This window comes from Lactuca saligna, chromosome 9 (assembly GCF_052625555.1).
Source record: "Lactuca saligna cultivar CGN05327 chromosome 9, ASM5262555v1, whole genome shotgun sequence".
Classification (NCBI taxonomy): Eukaryota; Viridiplantae; Streptophyta; class Magnoliopsida; order Asterales; family Asteraceae; genus Lactuca; species Lactuca saligna.
Window position 1 is genome coordinate 81,933,802 of NC_136425.1, and position 14,883 is coordinate 81,948,684.

Sequence of the window (14,883 nt, forward strand, 5' to 3'; positions counted from 1 at the left end):
TCCCAAATCTATCTAAGTATGCGAAATCTCTCCAAGAATAGTGAATCTCTCCCAAATCTCTCCAATAATAGTGAATCTCTCCCAAATCTCTCCAAGTATGAAAATCTCTCCAAGAATAGTGAATCTCTCCCAATATGTGAAATCTCTCCACGTATCTCAAATCTCCCTAAGTACCTTACTTAATCGAAAACAGCTCAAAACTAGAAGATGAAACCCCAAAAGGACCCTCTTGGTCCGGAACCCCTCCTTGCTTCAGACCCTCTGATGGACTAAGGAGAAGCCTCTCATCAGGACAAGATCTCGCATGTGCTTCGGAAGGGCTAGGTTACGTCGCACCTCGATCCGGACTCACCTGGTTCGCACCTAACTCCGGATGTGAAGAAGGACTTCGGAACTCGCACAACGCCTCCGGAACACGCATGTTGGCAACTTCGGACCCTCGCAGCCTTCATCCTTCCCTCTGGAATTTAAGATATAGCTCCGGAATTTAAAGAAGAGCTTCAGAAATTACCCTAGAGCTCCGGATTTCATCTTTTAGCCCCAGATTTTGGTCATTTTCGGACTTTTTCACCATTTTAAGGTATTTTGAGGTCGGAAATCCCACCAAACTCATGTTTTTCTTAACTAAGACCCCTAAAACCATTATTTTATGCTAAAATTAATTATTTTAAGCATACTCTTCATAAAAATAAATGGTTGGGATTTAGGAAAACCTTATCCTAAATCAAGAAAAGGACAAAAGGATTGACTTTGTGATTTGATGAAGTTCCTCATTTCCCATGCAAATCACAGTACTCCATGCTTTACCCTTCAAATATCCATGCATGGACCACCAGATCCCCTTGCATCGAAGATTCCTTTCCTTTTCCTTATACTCCAAAGCAACGACAGTGAGGGAGTTTAGACTCCACTTTCTCTCTCACTTTTCCCCATTTTCTCTCAAAAACTCATCTTCAAGCAAGAATAGAGGATCTTGCTGAAAGGAAATTTCTCAACTTCTTCCTGAGAAATTTTAAGGTATATACCTCCACCCATCTAATATTTTATTGTATTTCAAGATGAATCCATATTATTTTATTCATAATAATACGTGATGATCATCCTTAGGAAAGCATCCTTCTCAGGGAAGTTCCTCATCTCTGCAAGAGTTTAAGCTTGAGATCTTCACTCCATAACTCCAAACAACTCCTCAACCAACTCAAGGTGAGCTTCACACCCCATCTTTTTCCATGTTTTAATGTTTTTGGGGGAGAGTACAAGTCAAATCTTGCCTAAACTCTTAAATGATTACATATATACGTATGTTTGTATGTGTGTGAAATATTATTAAATTATTATTTAATAATATACCCATGAACGAAGGATTTCCAAATTTCACAAAGAACAGAGGATACTTTGAACAAAAGAGCCTCCCAACTATTGAGTGTGTCCAACTTAACCCCTTTATCTATGCTTCCATGTTTAAAGATAAAAAGTTATAAAAGAGATCTTACTAAGTGGACACCATTTCTAGTGATTTTTCGAAAAATAGAAACTTTGTGACTATTTTGCAAACTATCAGGGAGTATTTTATAAATATTCAACATAAAAGTTTGCATCAAGAAAATATACAAATAGAGCCTTTATGACAAAAACATTTTCATGTCATAAGCTGCTGTCACAGAACCTCCAAGAACACAAGTAATGTTCTATATGTCATAAAACAGAAAATGCGTGTCATAATCGGCAGTTATAAATTTATATAAATTATAACTTGATACTTTTTCTCTTGACTAAAATGACTTATTTTTCAATAAACGAAAAGGAATGAACGCGAGCACCTAGTTAACGAGCACAATCAACGATATGGAACGAGAACGATATTTCTACTCAATAAGTACAAGTTTCATTATTTATCTAACAAATAATGGATCTCTAACGATTGCTCAAAAGGTTGTTAATATTCTAGTCAGACAAATCTCAAAAGTACCTAAATATAAAAATATTAGTGTACGTCTAAGTCCTGTAAGGAGTTATAGCTAGAGTCTCCTGGAGGGAGAGCGGAAATTTGTGTATAGATCTATACGGGGTTGACACTGTAACGCCCGTATTTCTGGGCTTGACATTTTTAGCAATGTAATAGTCTAGGTTAACCTTTGTAACTCAACTTGAAATAATAAGAATGTATTATTTGTGAATTATGTGAATTATGTGATTTATGTGTTTATTTTCTTGATTTTTATAATTTAATGAATTAAGAATGAAATAAGCGTCAAAATTAAAGTGTGAGATACGCCCGATATCTTTGCATAAAGTTGTAGTGGTCGAAACAAGGATTTCGGAGATATAAGGAATGCCAAAATCCGAGTTATAACGAAGAAGTTATGACCTGTCGAAGTTTCGAGACAGAACCGGCACGACGCCGAGTGACGTAAAATATGAATTTAAGATAGAACGATATTTAGCCTTATCGATCTAAACGAAAGTCGTAGATTTCGTTAAACCGAGAGCGTGCATAAAAGGAACGCCCAAATCTGACTTCGTATGAGGAAGTTATGATTTTCTGAAGTTTCGACGTGGCAGTATGCAGCCCGAATACTCGATTTGAGATCGAGCGGTTTTTAGCTGAAACAATCTAAATGAGAATCGAAGATCTTGTTGTTAGTAGCGAAGCAATGAAAAGTTAGGCGAGAACGGACGTCAGACGAAGAAGTTATGAATTTATAACGAAGTTTTTCTGTCCCGGCCTTCTAAAAATAAATAATAAAAATAAAAGTCAAAATTAGCCGACGGAGTCTAAATGAAAGTTGTAGAGTACGGTCTGACCTTCGCGTGGATATAAAGAACGTCGAAAACGGAGCTCGTATGCGAAAGTTACGCAATTTAGAAGTTTGACAAGTCAATTACGCCCCGCGTAATTTGAGTACGCCCCGCGTACTCAGTCGGTTGCAACTTGTCTGACCAATACTCGAGTGCCACCAGTCGACGCACGCAGTGACGTCAAAGTACGCCCTGCGTAACCCGAGTACGCCCCGCGTAATTTGAGTACGCCCCGCGTAATCCCAGACCCAGCAGCCTATAAATAGAACTCGAATTCAGCCATTTTCTCTTGTTCAAACTCTTCTTTCTCTCTAAGTTTTGCCTCGTTTTGCGTGCCGTTTATACCCCGAAGCCCCGATAATATTCTCGAGCCCCGAAGCAAGATCCGAAGCCCCGAGAATCCCGAAGAGCGTTATTCCCGAGCCGAAACGCTGCCCGCGAGGAGCCCAGTTTTGTGAAGATCTTCCAGATCTACAGAGAAACACCTCTTCTGCAAGCCGTAGTGCTGCCCGATCATCTTCTGATCAAGTGAGTGTGTAGTTACTTTCATTCCAACACAATATTATGAAGTATTTCCTATAAAATACGTGTTATGTGTATATATTTGGTTGTTATACGTGTGAGTGTATATTCACTCTCTTCTATCTTATAGATCTGAAGTATTCTCTATGAAATACGTGTTATGTGTGTATGCCTCATCTGTTATGTGAAAAATGTTTTGATTGAGCATGCTATACAGGTTTTGAAACTACGTATAAAAATGTATATTTTATCTACTAATATGTTGGGTAGAATATGGGTAGATAGTTGGTGTGTAATAAACAGATGAGAGGCCTCGATGTTGTTTTGATCCAGTCATCTAGCGGAATTTAGATGACGACCACGGACTTTTCTAGATAGTCCAGTGGAACGCTAGCAGGCTCATAACCTGTAGGTGTTAATGAACTTGGGTGTTCATTCGCTATATTCCATCCCCCCCATGGTTGCCTTATTTGACTTATATTGCTGAGGAACCCCCAAAGCATGTGTAGTCGCCCCGATGAAATATTCTTAGACTAGGTCCCTTGTGTTAGTTATTTTAGGGACATAAAGTGAGAATAACGGGAATGGGTAACTGGGTTATTGTTGGTTGATAATAATTAATTAAATTATTTATTGTGGGTTGAAAACCCTACATGCTCACCAGGCTCCCAAGCCTGACCCACTCAGTTGATTTATTTTACAGGAAGTGGTGCAAGAGCTTAAGATGGGCGAACATCAAGTTGTTTTGTTTACAAGTCTGTATATGTATGTATTTGTTGAAAGACTTGTAATGCTATCGTTTATGCTTTTTGATCTGTATCGGAACATGACATCCCGACTTTTGATTATGAAATGAAATCATATTTCTTTATGAAATGTTTTGATAAATATCTATTTTATCATGTTTTGTTTTTGGGAACAAATTCCGCATCTCTTTTAAAATTAAAAGGATTTACTCTGAAAATTATTTTTAAAAGCATAAATGAAATCGGTCTTTTCTGGCCGAGATTTTGGGGATGTCACAGACACCCCGTACCTTCACTGTTCGCTACAGCTAGACAGGTCAATCTAGGGTGACAAATGTCTTTTCCAAACCGAGGGCGCCTGAGAAACGCCAAAATAGGCACTCCGTCATGATTAGTATGGTTATAACGACTCACTAGAATATGTTATATTAACTATAAATTTATGTAAGGAAAACCTCATAAATAAATTTTGGCACGTTGTGTTGACTGTCCTACATGTGATAGGTGATGGTCCACATTTGGATTGTTGACCATCCTTCTTCATCGCATAGAATGTCCACAATAGCCATGATGATTCTTTCTCCTAACAAGCATAGAGACGAAATACTGCTATTTTACAAAGTAAAAAGCGTAGGACTCTATGGAAAACAATTTTCGATAACGATAAACTAGAACATACGAATGTTTTATAATAGAAAATATAGTATTTTCTGGAGAAAACGATTTTTTACGATTTCGATAACGATAAACTAGAACATACGAATATTTTATAACATAAAATATAGTATTTTCTGGAGAAAACGATTTTCTATGATTTTGATAACGATAAACTAGAACATACGAATATTTTATAACAGAAAATATAGTATTTTATGGAGAAAACGATTTTCTATGATTTCGATAACGATAAACTAGAATATACGAATATTTTATAACAGAAAATATAGGATTTTCTGGAGAAAACGATTTTCTACAATTTCGATAACGATAAACCAGAACTTACGATTATTTTATAGCAGAAAATATAGGATTTTCTGGAGAAAACGATTTCCTACGATTTCGACAATGATAAACTAGAACACACACACTCAAATTTTACTCGATAAGAGGAACAAGATTTTCAACCATATTTCCTTTTTGAAAGTAAGGGATTTTTCTTGAGACGGTTGATGGTTAGTATTCAAAGGAACTATTCTCGGACACAACTCGCTTTTACAAATCACACTAATTTTCAAAACCACTGCTTATAAGGATGAACAAAAGTAATGTCATGCACACATATATCCATGATTTTCAAGGCAAGACTTTAAACGATTTCATAGAAAATATCGAATTTTCTGAAAGTACAATGAGAACGATTCTAATCAAGTGTAAACGATTTTATACATAAATGCTTATGAACTCACCAACTTTTTAGTTGACGCTTTTCAAAACGACTTGTATTCTCAGGGATCTAGTAAGCAGGTAACAAGGGACGCTGATGCAAGGGTATTCAACTGTAGTTTGTATTCTTTTCTACTTATGTTCCTTTTGTATAATCCGAAGAACAAATACAATATGTAAACAATGTAAGTTTGTCATCTCAATGTATGATGTTTGGATTGCTCTGCTTCATTTATATTCAATTGTTATGATACTGCACAATGAAGTCATCCGCCTCCGGACGTTTCCGCCGTTTGGTCCGGGGGTGTGACACCCGTCTATACTCAGCTAGTGATGAGATACGGGTCCCTTCCCACACTCACCCCCTACCAGGCATATACAAGTATCACAAAGACAACGAGTATAACTACACCTACACTACTATCTCGGGTACCACCCGACACCGAACCGTAGCTCGGAAACATACATATAAACCTTCCTTGGGTCTCGCCCGACATCATATCTAAATCCGGTATTCACTAACACACATTAATGGCCTAACATTGGTGCCTTAGACCTGTTCATACTGGAGAAAACTCACCTTGCACTGCTGAACCCTTGCTGATATCCCTCTAGCTGCTATCTAACAATTCCCAAACCACTGCTCCTTTCAAAACATCACGTAGTCTAATACAATAATCCTTCATAGGGTAGAATGACCTTTCTACCCCTCCTAGTCCAACTTGATACACATCCAAGGTCCACTACCATGATTCACAAGGCCCAATACTAAGTAAGCTTCCCAAGCCTACTAGTGGCCCACTAATGGCCCAATTTGCTCAATTGGGCCCAATCCATTTAATGGGCCTTACCTTAAGCCATAACATATTTTAGCCCATATTAACTAACTCTTGATGACCCACTACGGTGTAAAGGCCTAAAGTCCAAAGCATAGCCCAAACTGAGGCCTAATAACGCAAGGCCCAAACTGACAGAGTACGCAGGGCGTACTCCTAAGTATACTAAGCGTATTGGCTGGTGGCTTGTACACCCAACGTACAACCCTGTTAAGACACTTTTCCATTAAGTGCTTAATATGCTACTCCAGAAGCCACAAACAATGATCCAAGCCCTTTTCCATGTCCTAATCCATAAAACCGACTACATGGGGGCTTGCAACCCACCAAATGAGACCAAACTCATCAATTTTCCATACCAAGCGCTAGATCTCATGCACGAACACAAATGAGTCCTAAAGGTTGAAACTTTACTGCATATGGGAATCATATGACACTAAGGGTGGCAAACCTGGACCTAGAAAACAAGTTGAGCCAAAAAGGTCCATTCTTGTGACTAAAAAGACCCAAAACTCCATTAACATAGATCTAAGCATACTTAAGGAAAGTTTCAAACTTTATACCTCAAAATGGTCTGAAATAAAACCACAATCTTGGATCTACTGCTTACCCTTTGATCCACCACCGTGATAATCTCTCACTTGCTTGGAAATGGCTTTACAACACCCAAAATGCTCTCTAATGGACCCCAAGGTTTCAAGAACACTCAAGAGAGGTTTAGGGTTTCGTGGTGGCTGTATGAAGATGAGATGAAGGCTGTTAACCAGGGTGTCATGTTCATTATATAGTGGCATGCCTTAAAAATTAGGGTTTAGTGCAACTCAAAAGTTTTCTTAATTATGATTTAACATTCAAAAGTTTTATAACTTATATTATGTTTAATTTGCATTTAGTAAAAAGTTTACTATGAAAAGGCCAATCTTTTGGGAAGACATGCATATAAATCATATACACATTTCAGAAAGAAAGCAAACTTAAAGGTTTTGTGTTGGGTTGAGGTCTTATGACCATTTTTGGAGATATGCTATTATATTATAGCTTTTAATTTGTTAGTTTGTTATACTAATTCGTTTTTATATTTTCTTCGTTTTTAGATTATTGTAATATACTTTTTGAGATATGCTATTATATTAGAGCTTTTAATTTGTAAGTTTGTTATACTAATTTGTTTTTATATTTTCTTCGTTTTTAGATTATTGTAATACACTTTTGGAGATATGCTATTATACTAGAGCTTTTAATTTGTAAGTTTGTTATACTAATTTGTTTTTATATTTTCTTCGTTTTTGGATTATTGTAATACAATCGTTGTATATTGTGGTTTAATTGTTAATATATTGATCATATGTTATATAGGGTGATATCAAAAATATTTAATTAAATATGTTTTTTTTGGTTTTGTAATTGTACCGTTTCAAAAAAAATAATTAACTACAACTCATACATATGTTATACTTTCCATCTCTCTCTCTCTTTTTTTTTTCTCTCTCTCTCTCTATATATATTTATTTATTTATATATTAGTAGAGGTTAAAACACTTCAACTAAAATTTATTTAAAATCTAATATTTCAAATGCTTTTTAATAATGATTGTAAAAATTTCAACATGTGTTACTTAATTGATTGATTAATAAAAATATTAATGTTTTGAAATTACTAAATCTTAAACTCATATTATTTAATTTGTTAGTTAACTAAAATATTTTTCCTACATAAAGATAACATTTTTATGTAATTAGAAAACAAGGTATACATAGAATGACTACTTCAATTTTACATATGAATCGACACCACTAGAAATGTATGTTATCTTTAACCGGTGGTAGGAGATCCACATACCCTTTTTAATTATTTATATAAATGCTTAGTAATATCTATTTTATATTCCTATTCACCTTAATTTTTTAGGTACAAATTAAAGAAGATGATTATCGACGCACCAACATAAAGTCAAACATACGCCTTGCAAAATATGTAATTTAAATTAAATATTATATTTACTAATCGACCTATTTAAAAACTCTTGATGACATTTATGTATAATGATATATTTTGTATGACTTTATTCTTAATTCAATGTTTAATAATTGAAAGTTCATATATGAAACCGTGGATGTTTTGGTGTAATATAAATAGTGTGCTACAAAGTTTATTAGTTCAATATTGTTAATTAATAGTTCATTCAAAACTACTTATTTCTTATTTTATCAAAAAAAAAATATTATCGGATATAAGAAAAGTAGATTATATTAATGTTATACAAAAACTTATAATATATTGAATATTATAAAAGTAAAAGTAAAGTTTATAAAGTATGAACTATATTAGATAGTATCAAAATATAAATTGATGAATTTTTATGTTATTTGATAATTCGGTTAATACACAAAACATAACAAAAAACATAAATTTCAACATATTTCTATTTTTTTTTTCATAATTATTTTAAACACTTAAATGTATTATTGCGTAACAAGCCGGATTACCCATAGTAAAAATATAGAGCAAACAAAAATGCAACAAATAAATTCATAAGGGACATTTTTGTAATTCACCCAATATTATGCTCAGTATTATTGTCCTTTTAGTGTCCTCCTCAGTCTTCACGCTTTTTGAAACCCTCGCTCTTCGTAGGCTCTCACTACTGAGAGAAACCCTCTTAAAATCTTAGTAATCCCAATTTGAGTTATACTGCATTTTGATTTTGGGGCCTTCTAAAACCCTAGCATTTCACGCAAGGTGAAAACACTGTCAAGCTCCAAGTTCTTCGTAAGTTTCTCTCCGAATTTCATGTATAGTTGGGTATTCTTTTTAAAATTTGTTAGGTTTAGTCGGATCGGGTTAGTAGAACGATTTACCGAAATTTTGAAATGATACGAGAAGATTTTTTAGATGACGAGTGATTTTCATGCTTTTTGTCTTTCACATTTTGAAGAGAGTCGAATCAGTGTTTGTTTGATCGGAAATGAAGTTTTAATGGTAAAGGGTTTCCGCATGTTGGTTGTATTTCGCTTATTTATGTTTGCCCTTCCTAGGGTTTAAGCTAAAGACGTACGTATGCCTCTAATTTGTCACTTACAAAGGTTTTTCTTAACCTTAAAGAAATCTGGTTTGTTTGTACAGTGAATATGAACAAAAACTGTAATGCTGTTTCTATGGTTATGGTAATCTAGTAATACGCTCTAGTTGCATTGCATCATATACTCGTTTTGCTTGAGCTTGGGTTTGATAAACATGTGATTTTAGCTATTTGCATGTTTGTGGGTTATTTGATTATTTATTGATCAGATCTATTCTTCAGAGTCTCAGATAACATGGAAGAAGAGGCAGGACCAAGCTTCAAAGATAAGCCTTCAAATGGAGCTGTACATGTCGACATAGGCATGGAAGACGATGATGATGATGATGATGACATGATGGATGCACTATCAGTTAGAGATTTCGATGAACCATACCTAAAGAACTTCTGCAAAAGGGCATCAACCTCCTTTTTCAAACACTATGGGCTTATAAGCCACCAGATCAACTCATACAATGATTTCATCAGCGTTGGAATTCAAAATGTTTTTGACTCCATAGGTGAGATCATTGTGGAGCCTGGTTATGATCCCTCAAAGAAGGGTGATAATCCATGGAGGTATGCTTCAATAAAGTTTGGACAAGTCAAACTTGAGAGACCAAGGTTCTACACTGGAGAAAAAGCCGAATCTGGTAAAGAATTCCTAGAATTCTTACCTAGACATGCTCGTCTTCAAAACATGACATACTCATCCAGAATGAAGGTGCAACTAACACTACAGGTAATAAATAAACGACTAATTTCTTGTTTTTATAGTCTAAATTTGTAACCAAAATCAAGATTTCTGAATCTGTGCTTATTGTGCAACACTTTTTAGGTGTATACACAAGAACTTGTACGCAGTGACAAGTTCAAAACAGGTAAAGAAAAGTACTTAGACAAACAGATCCAAGAAACCAGGGATCTTGATGTGTTTGTTGGGAGGATTCCTGTGATGATTAATTCTGACACATGCTGGATGAGTGAAGATAAAAAAGATGACTGTGATTATGATCAAGGAGGCTATTTCATAATCAAGGGAGCTGAAAAGGTGACACCATATATACATATACTTTCATAAACATTGTGCAATTTTCCCTTTCACTATGTCATTTTGTATGATAAGATTAAGATTGGAAAAACTATAAAGTTTCAAACTTTTTATTGCAGATCTTTATTGCACAAGAGCAGCTTGGATTAAACAGAGTTTGGTTAGCAAATTCTCCAAATTATCGTGTGATGTATCGCTCTGTGCACAAAAGAAAAAGGGTTTATGTGAAACTTGCAGACACTCCCAAGATTGAAGATATAGGAGGAGGGGCACAAGTGATAACTGTTTATCTGTTAAGTTTAATGGATATACCAATATGGATTCTCTTTTTTGCCCTTGGTGTATCTTCTGATAAAGAAGTGGTAGACTTGATTGATGCAGACATTACCGATGGCAATATCGTCAATATTTTAATTGCTTCCATTCATGCTGCTGATCAGAGGTGTGAATTAGAGAAATGTGATGAATTTCGCCAAGGAAGAAACTCACTAAATCTCATTGAAAAACTTCTCAAAGAGAGCAAATTTCCACCTAAAGAGAGTGTGAAAGAGTGCATTGAGAATTACTTATTTCCTAATATCATTGGGTTCAAAAGAAAAGCAAGGTTTTTAGGGTACATGGTGAAGTGTCTTTTAGAAGGGTATACTGGAAAACGAAAAGTTGACAACAAAGATGATTTCAGGAACAAAAGATTGGAACTTGCTGGTGAGTTGCTTGAAAGAGAGTTGAGAATTCATCTTCGACATGTTGAGAAGAGATTAGTGAAGTCATTACAAAGGGATCTTTATCCAGATAGAAGTGTAGGTGAAATCTGGCAATATCTTGATGCTTCAATTATTACAAATGGGCTTACACGGGCTTTTTCAACGGGTTCTTGGTCCCACCCGTACAAAAACATGGAAAGAACTTCTGGAGTTGTTGCAATGCTTAGAAGAGCAAATCCTTTACAAATGATTTCAGATATGAGAAGGACACGTCAGCAAGTTTTGTATGCTGGAAAAGCTGGAGATGCAAGATACCCGTAAGAAATTTGATAAATTATAATACTTACTTTTTATAGTTATTGATTGATTGATAATCTTTTGTTTGATTGATGTAGACACCCTTCTCATTGGGGAAAGATTTGTTTTCTTTCTACCCCTGATGGGGAAAACTGTGGGTTGATAAAGAATCTAGCTGGCACTGCTCTGGTGTCGACAGCTGTCAGGGGTGGACTTTTTGATGTATTGGTGGCATGTGGAATGGAAAAATTAGTAGATGATACTTCAACTTCGTTATCTGGAATGGATAAAGTTTTTGTTGATGGAGATTGGGTTGGATTTTGCAAAAATTCTGCTTCTTTTGTTGCTGAGTTTAGGCGTAGGCGTCGCAAAACAGAAGTACCTCCTCAGGTCAGTATCTTAGGTTATACAAAAGACGTAAATGCCCTTCTAAAAACATTTTTTTTTTTTTTTCATTTAGGTTGAGATAAAAAGGGACACAAGGCACAAAGAAGTGAGAATATTTCGTGATGCAGGGCGTATTTTACGCCCACTCATAGTCATCCAAAACTTACCCAAAATCAGAACCCTAAAAGGTGGAAGCTATTCATTTCAAGATCTTTTAAACAATGGAGTTATTGAACTAATCGGACCTGAAGAGGAAGAAGATTGCTGCACAGCATGGGACATCAAATACCTCTTCCTCGAAAATGACGAACACGCCCCTAAGAAATACACACATTGTGAACTCGACATGTCATTCATGATGGGCATAAGCTGTGGCATCATCCCTTTTGCTAACCATGATCACGCAAAAAGAGTCCTATTCCAATCCCAAAAACACAGTCAACAAGCTGTTGGATACTCATCCACAAATCCAGACATCAGAGTCGACACTCTTTCACACCAACTCTTCTACCCTCAAAGACCTCTTTTCAAAACCATTCTTTCAGATTGCCTTGAAAAAGGTCAAGGTCAAGGTCAACAATCTGGTCAAACCCAAAAGGGTATGATTGCTAGACCCGAGTTTTTCAACGGGCAGTGTGCTATTGTAGCGGTCAATGTCCACCTCGGGTATAATCAAGAGGACTCGTTGGTGATGAACAGGAGCTCGCTTGACCGGGGGATGTTTCGGTCAGAGCATATTAGAAGCTATAAAGCTGAGGTTGATAACACTGAAGTTTCAAAGAAGAAGGTTAAGTCAGATGAGGCTGTGAATTTTGGGAAGATTCAAAGTAAGATCGGAAGGGTGGATAGTTTGGATGAGGATGGCTTTCCTTTTATCGGTGCAAATTTACAGAGTGGTGATATTGTGATTGGGAAATTTACAGAAGCAGGGACTGATCATAGTGTGAAATTGAAACATACCGAAAGAGGAATGGTTCAGAAGGTTGTGTTGTCTGCTAATGATGAAGGGAAGAATTTTGCAGTGGTTTCTTTGAGACAAGTGCGGGCCCCATGCCTTGGTGACAAGTTCTCGAGTATGCATGGGCAGAAGGGGGTTTTAGGGTATTTGGAGTCTCAGGAAAACTTTCCTTTCAGCGTACAAGGAATAGTTCCAGATATTGTGATCAATCCACATGCATTCCCATCCAGACAGACTCCAGGGCAGATGCTGGAATCTGCTTTGGGGAAAGGTATCGCGTTGGGAGGTTCACAGAGATACGCTACACCTTTTTCTTCTCTCTCCATTGATGCCATAACAGACCAGCTTCACAGGTAATTAATTGGTAAACTAAACTACTCTTTTTTTTTTTTTTTTTTTTTTAATGATTATAGCGAAGTATTTTCATTTACAGGGCTGGATTTTCGCGATGGGGAAATGAGAGACTCTACGACGGGAGGACGGGCGAAATGGTAAAATCACTAGTGTTCATGGGCCCCACGTTCTACCAGAGGCTGGTTCACATGTCGGAGGACAAAGTGAAGTTTAGAAACACGGGCCCGGTGCACCCGCTGACGAGGCAACCGGTGGCTGACAGGAAACGGTTTGGTGGAATAAAATTTGGAGAAATGGAAAGGGACTGCTTGATAGCCCATGGAGCCTCTGCTAACTTACACGAGCGCCTTTTCACACTCAGTGACTGCTCTGAAATGCATGTCTGTACAAAATGCAAAAGAATGGCGGGTGTGATTCAGAGGGCTGTTGCAGGTGGACACAAGATCCGGGGCCCGTATTGTCGGGTGTGTGATTCGGTTGAAGATGTGATTAAGGTGAGTGTGCCTTATGGTGCTAAGTTATTGACGCAGGAGCTCTTTAGTATGGGGATTTCACTCAAGTTTGATACTGAATTATGCTGAATTTGGTTGGTTCTTTGTTTGGTAGAAGATGTGAATTGTTGATGTAGGAATGACTTGTTTAGGTTGAATGGTGTAATGACGTGTACTCGTACTCTGTGCTTTGGTGGTTGTACATTGCTCTTTGTTTGCTGAGCATGGTCTAATTGGTATGGCATTATGCAACTTTGTTTATCTTTTGCTGGATGGATGTGTATATTGTTTATCTTTGATCTTCCATATTATTATTATGGTCCAAATGCTACTATGTCTATGCATTCGTAACATCAGAAACAATGTTGTTTTGGTATTTTCCTAGAACAAGGTTATGTGTAATGTGTATAACAATGTTGTTTTAGTGTTTTCCCAAAACAAGGTCATGTAGTGTACATAACAATGTCATTTTTATGTAGTGCCAAAACAAGGAGGTTATGTCTAGGGTAACATACAAAGCAATGACATTTTGGTGTTTTCCCGAAACAAGCTTGTGTCAACTGGCCTAATCCCTATTCATTTGATCTGCAAATGGTTGTAGATGCCTAAATTCAGTTTTTGGATATATCTAACTTCATTATTATACCTCTATATAACCGGTCATATATTCATTGTTGTTAATCAACAAATCAATAAAGAAGATGATGAGCAAATTAGTTGACTTCTAAGTTAATTCACAAAAAAATGATTATGGAACACGAAATGTAACATCAAGATGCTTATGTGTTTTTGAGTGTAATTATGTATTTGGAATTTCGATTAAAAATATCAGTCTGGAAAGTATGTTGCTATTTTGAGTATCTTGTTAGAACATGAGTTAGAGATATAGATGCACATATTCTTTGTACATTATTATCTACAGAGAATACATAGGTTTTATATGTATTTGAAAGAGTTTCCGGTGAAAATGTTACAACCGGAAAAAAAAATGCTAAAAGTTGGGTTTAGCATCACATTCTGAGAAGTTTATTATGGAATTTTATGTAATCGCTATAATTGTATAAAAAGTGAAATTGGAATGGAACGCACATCTTAGAAACATGTAAGTGTTTGGATGAGATGCAAAAGTTGGTAGACAGATAAATTATGTGTTTTAATGAGTTTATAAAAAATAAAAATTGGTTATCTAAATTGGCAAACTACTATGTAACACCCCACTTCTAGTCTAAAGGTACACCAAAGATTATCATTTTTATTTCGGAATATCTAAAACATCAAGGTAATAAGTTCATATCA

The 14,883-nt window shown here is 36.0% G+C and overlaps 1 protein-coding gene across 1 annotated transcript; it reads left to right on the forward strand.

Annotated features, from left to right (window-relative positions):
• The first annotated feature begins 8,875 nt into the window (after positions 1 to 8,875).
• On the forward strand, positions 8,876 to 13,848 carry LOC145014111 (DNA-directed RNA polymerases IV and V subunit 2-like). The gene is made up of 7 exons (XM_078972480.1): positions 8,876 to 9,056; positions 9,589 to 10,087; positions 10,184 to 10,396; positions 10,516 to 11,417; positions 11,496 to 11,787; positions 11,858 to 13,095; positions 13,176 to 13,848. The coding sequence occupies exons 2-7, from the start codon at positions 9,602 to 9,604 to the stop codon at positions 13,675 to 13,677; spliced, it is 3,633 nt and encodes a 1,210-aa protein (XP_078828606.1). The 5' UTR covers positions 8,876 to 9,056; positions 9,589 to 9,601; the 3' UTR covers positions 13,678 to 13,848.
• The last annotated feature ends 1,035 nt before the right edge of the window (positions 13,849 to 14,883 follow it).

Bases quoted from the DNA above. Each gene is read 5' to 3' on its own strand.
- LOC145014111 (XM_078972480.1), top strand. From the start codon at position 9,602: ATGGAAGAAGAGGCAGGACCAAGCTTCAAAGATAAGCCTTCAAATGGA. The intron at 10,088-10,183 runs GTAATAAATAAA...AACACTTTTTAG, and splicing joins AGGTGCAACTAACACTACAG to GTGTATACACAAGAACTTGT. The intron at 10,397-10,515 runs GTGACACCATAT...TTTTTATTGCAG, and splicing joins TAATCAAGGGAGCTGAAAAG to ATCTTTATTGCACAAGAGCA.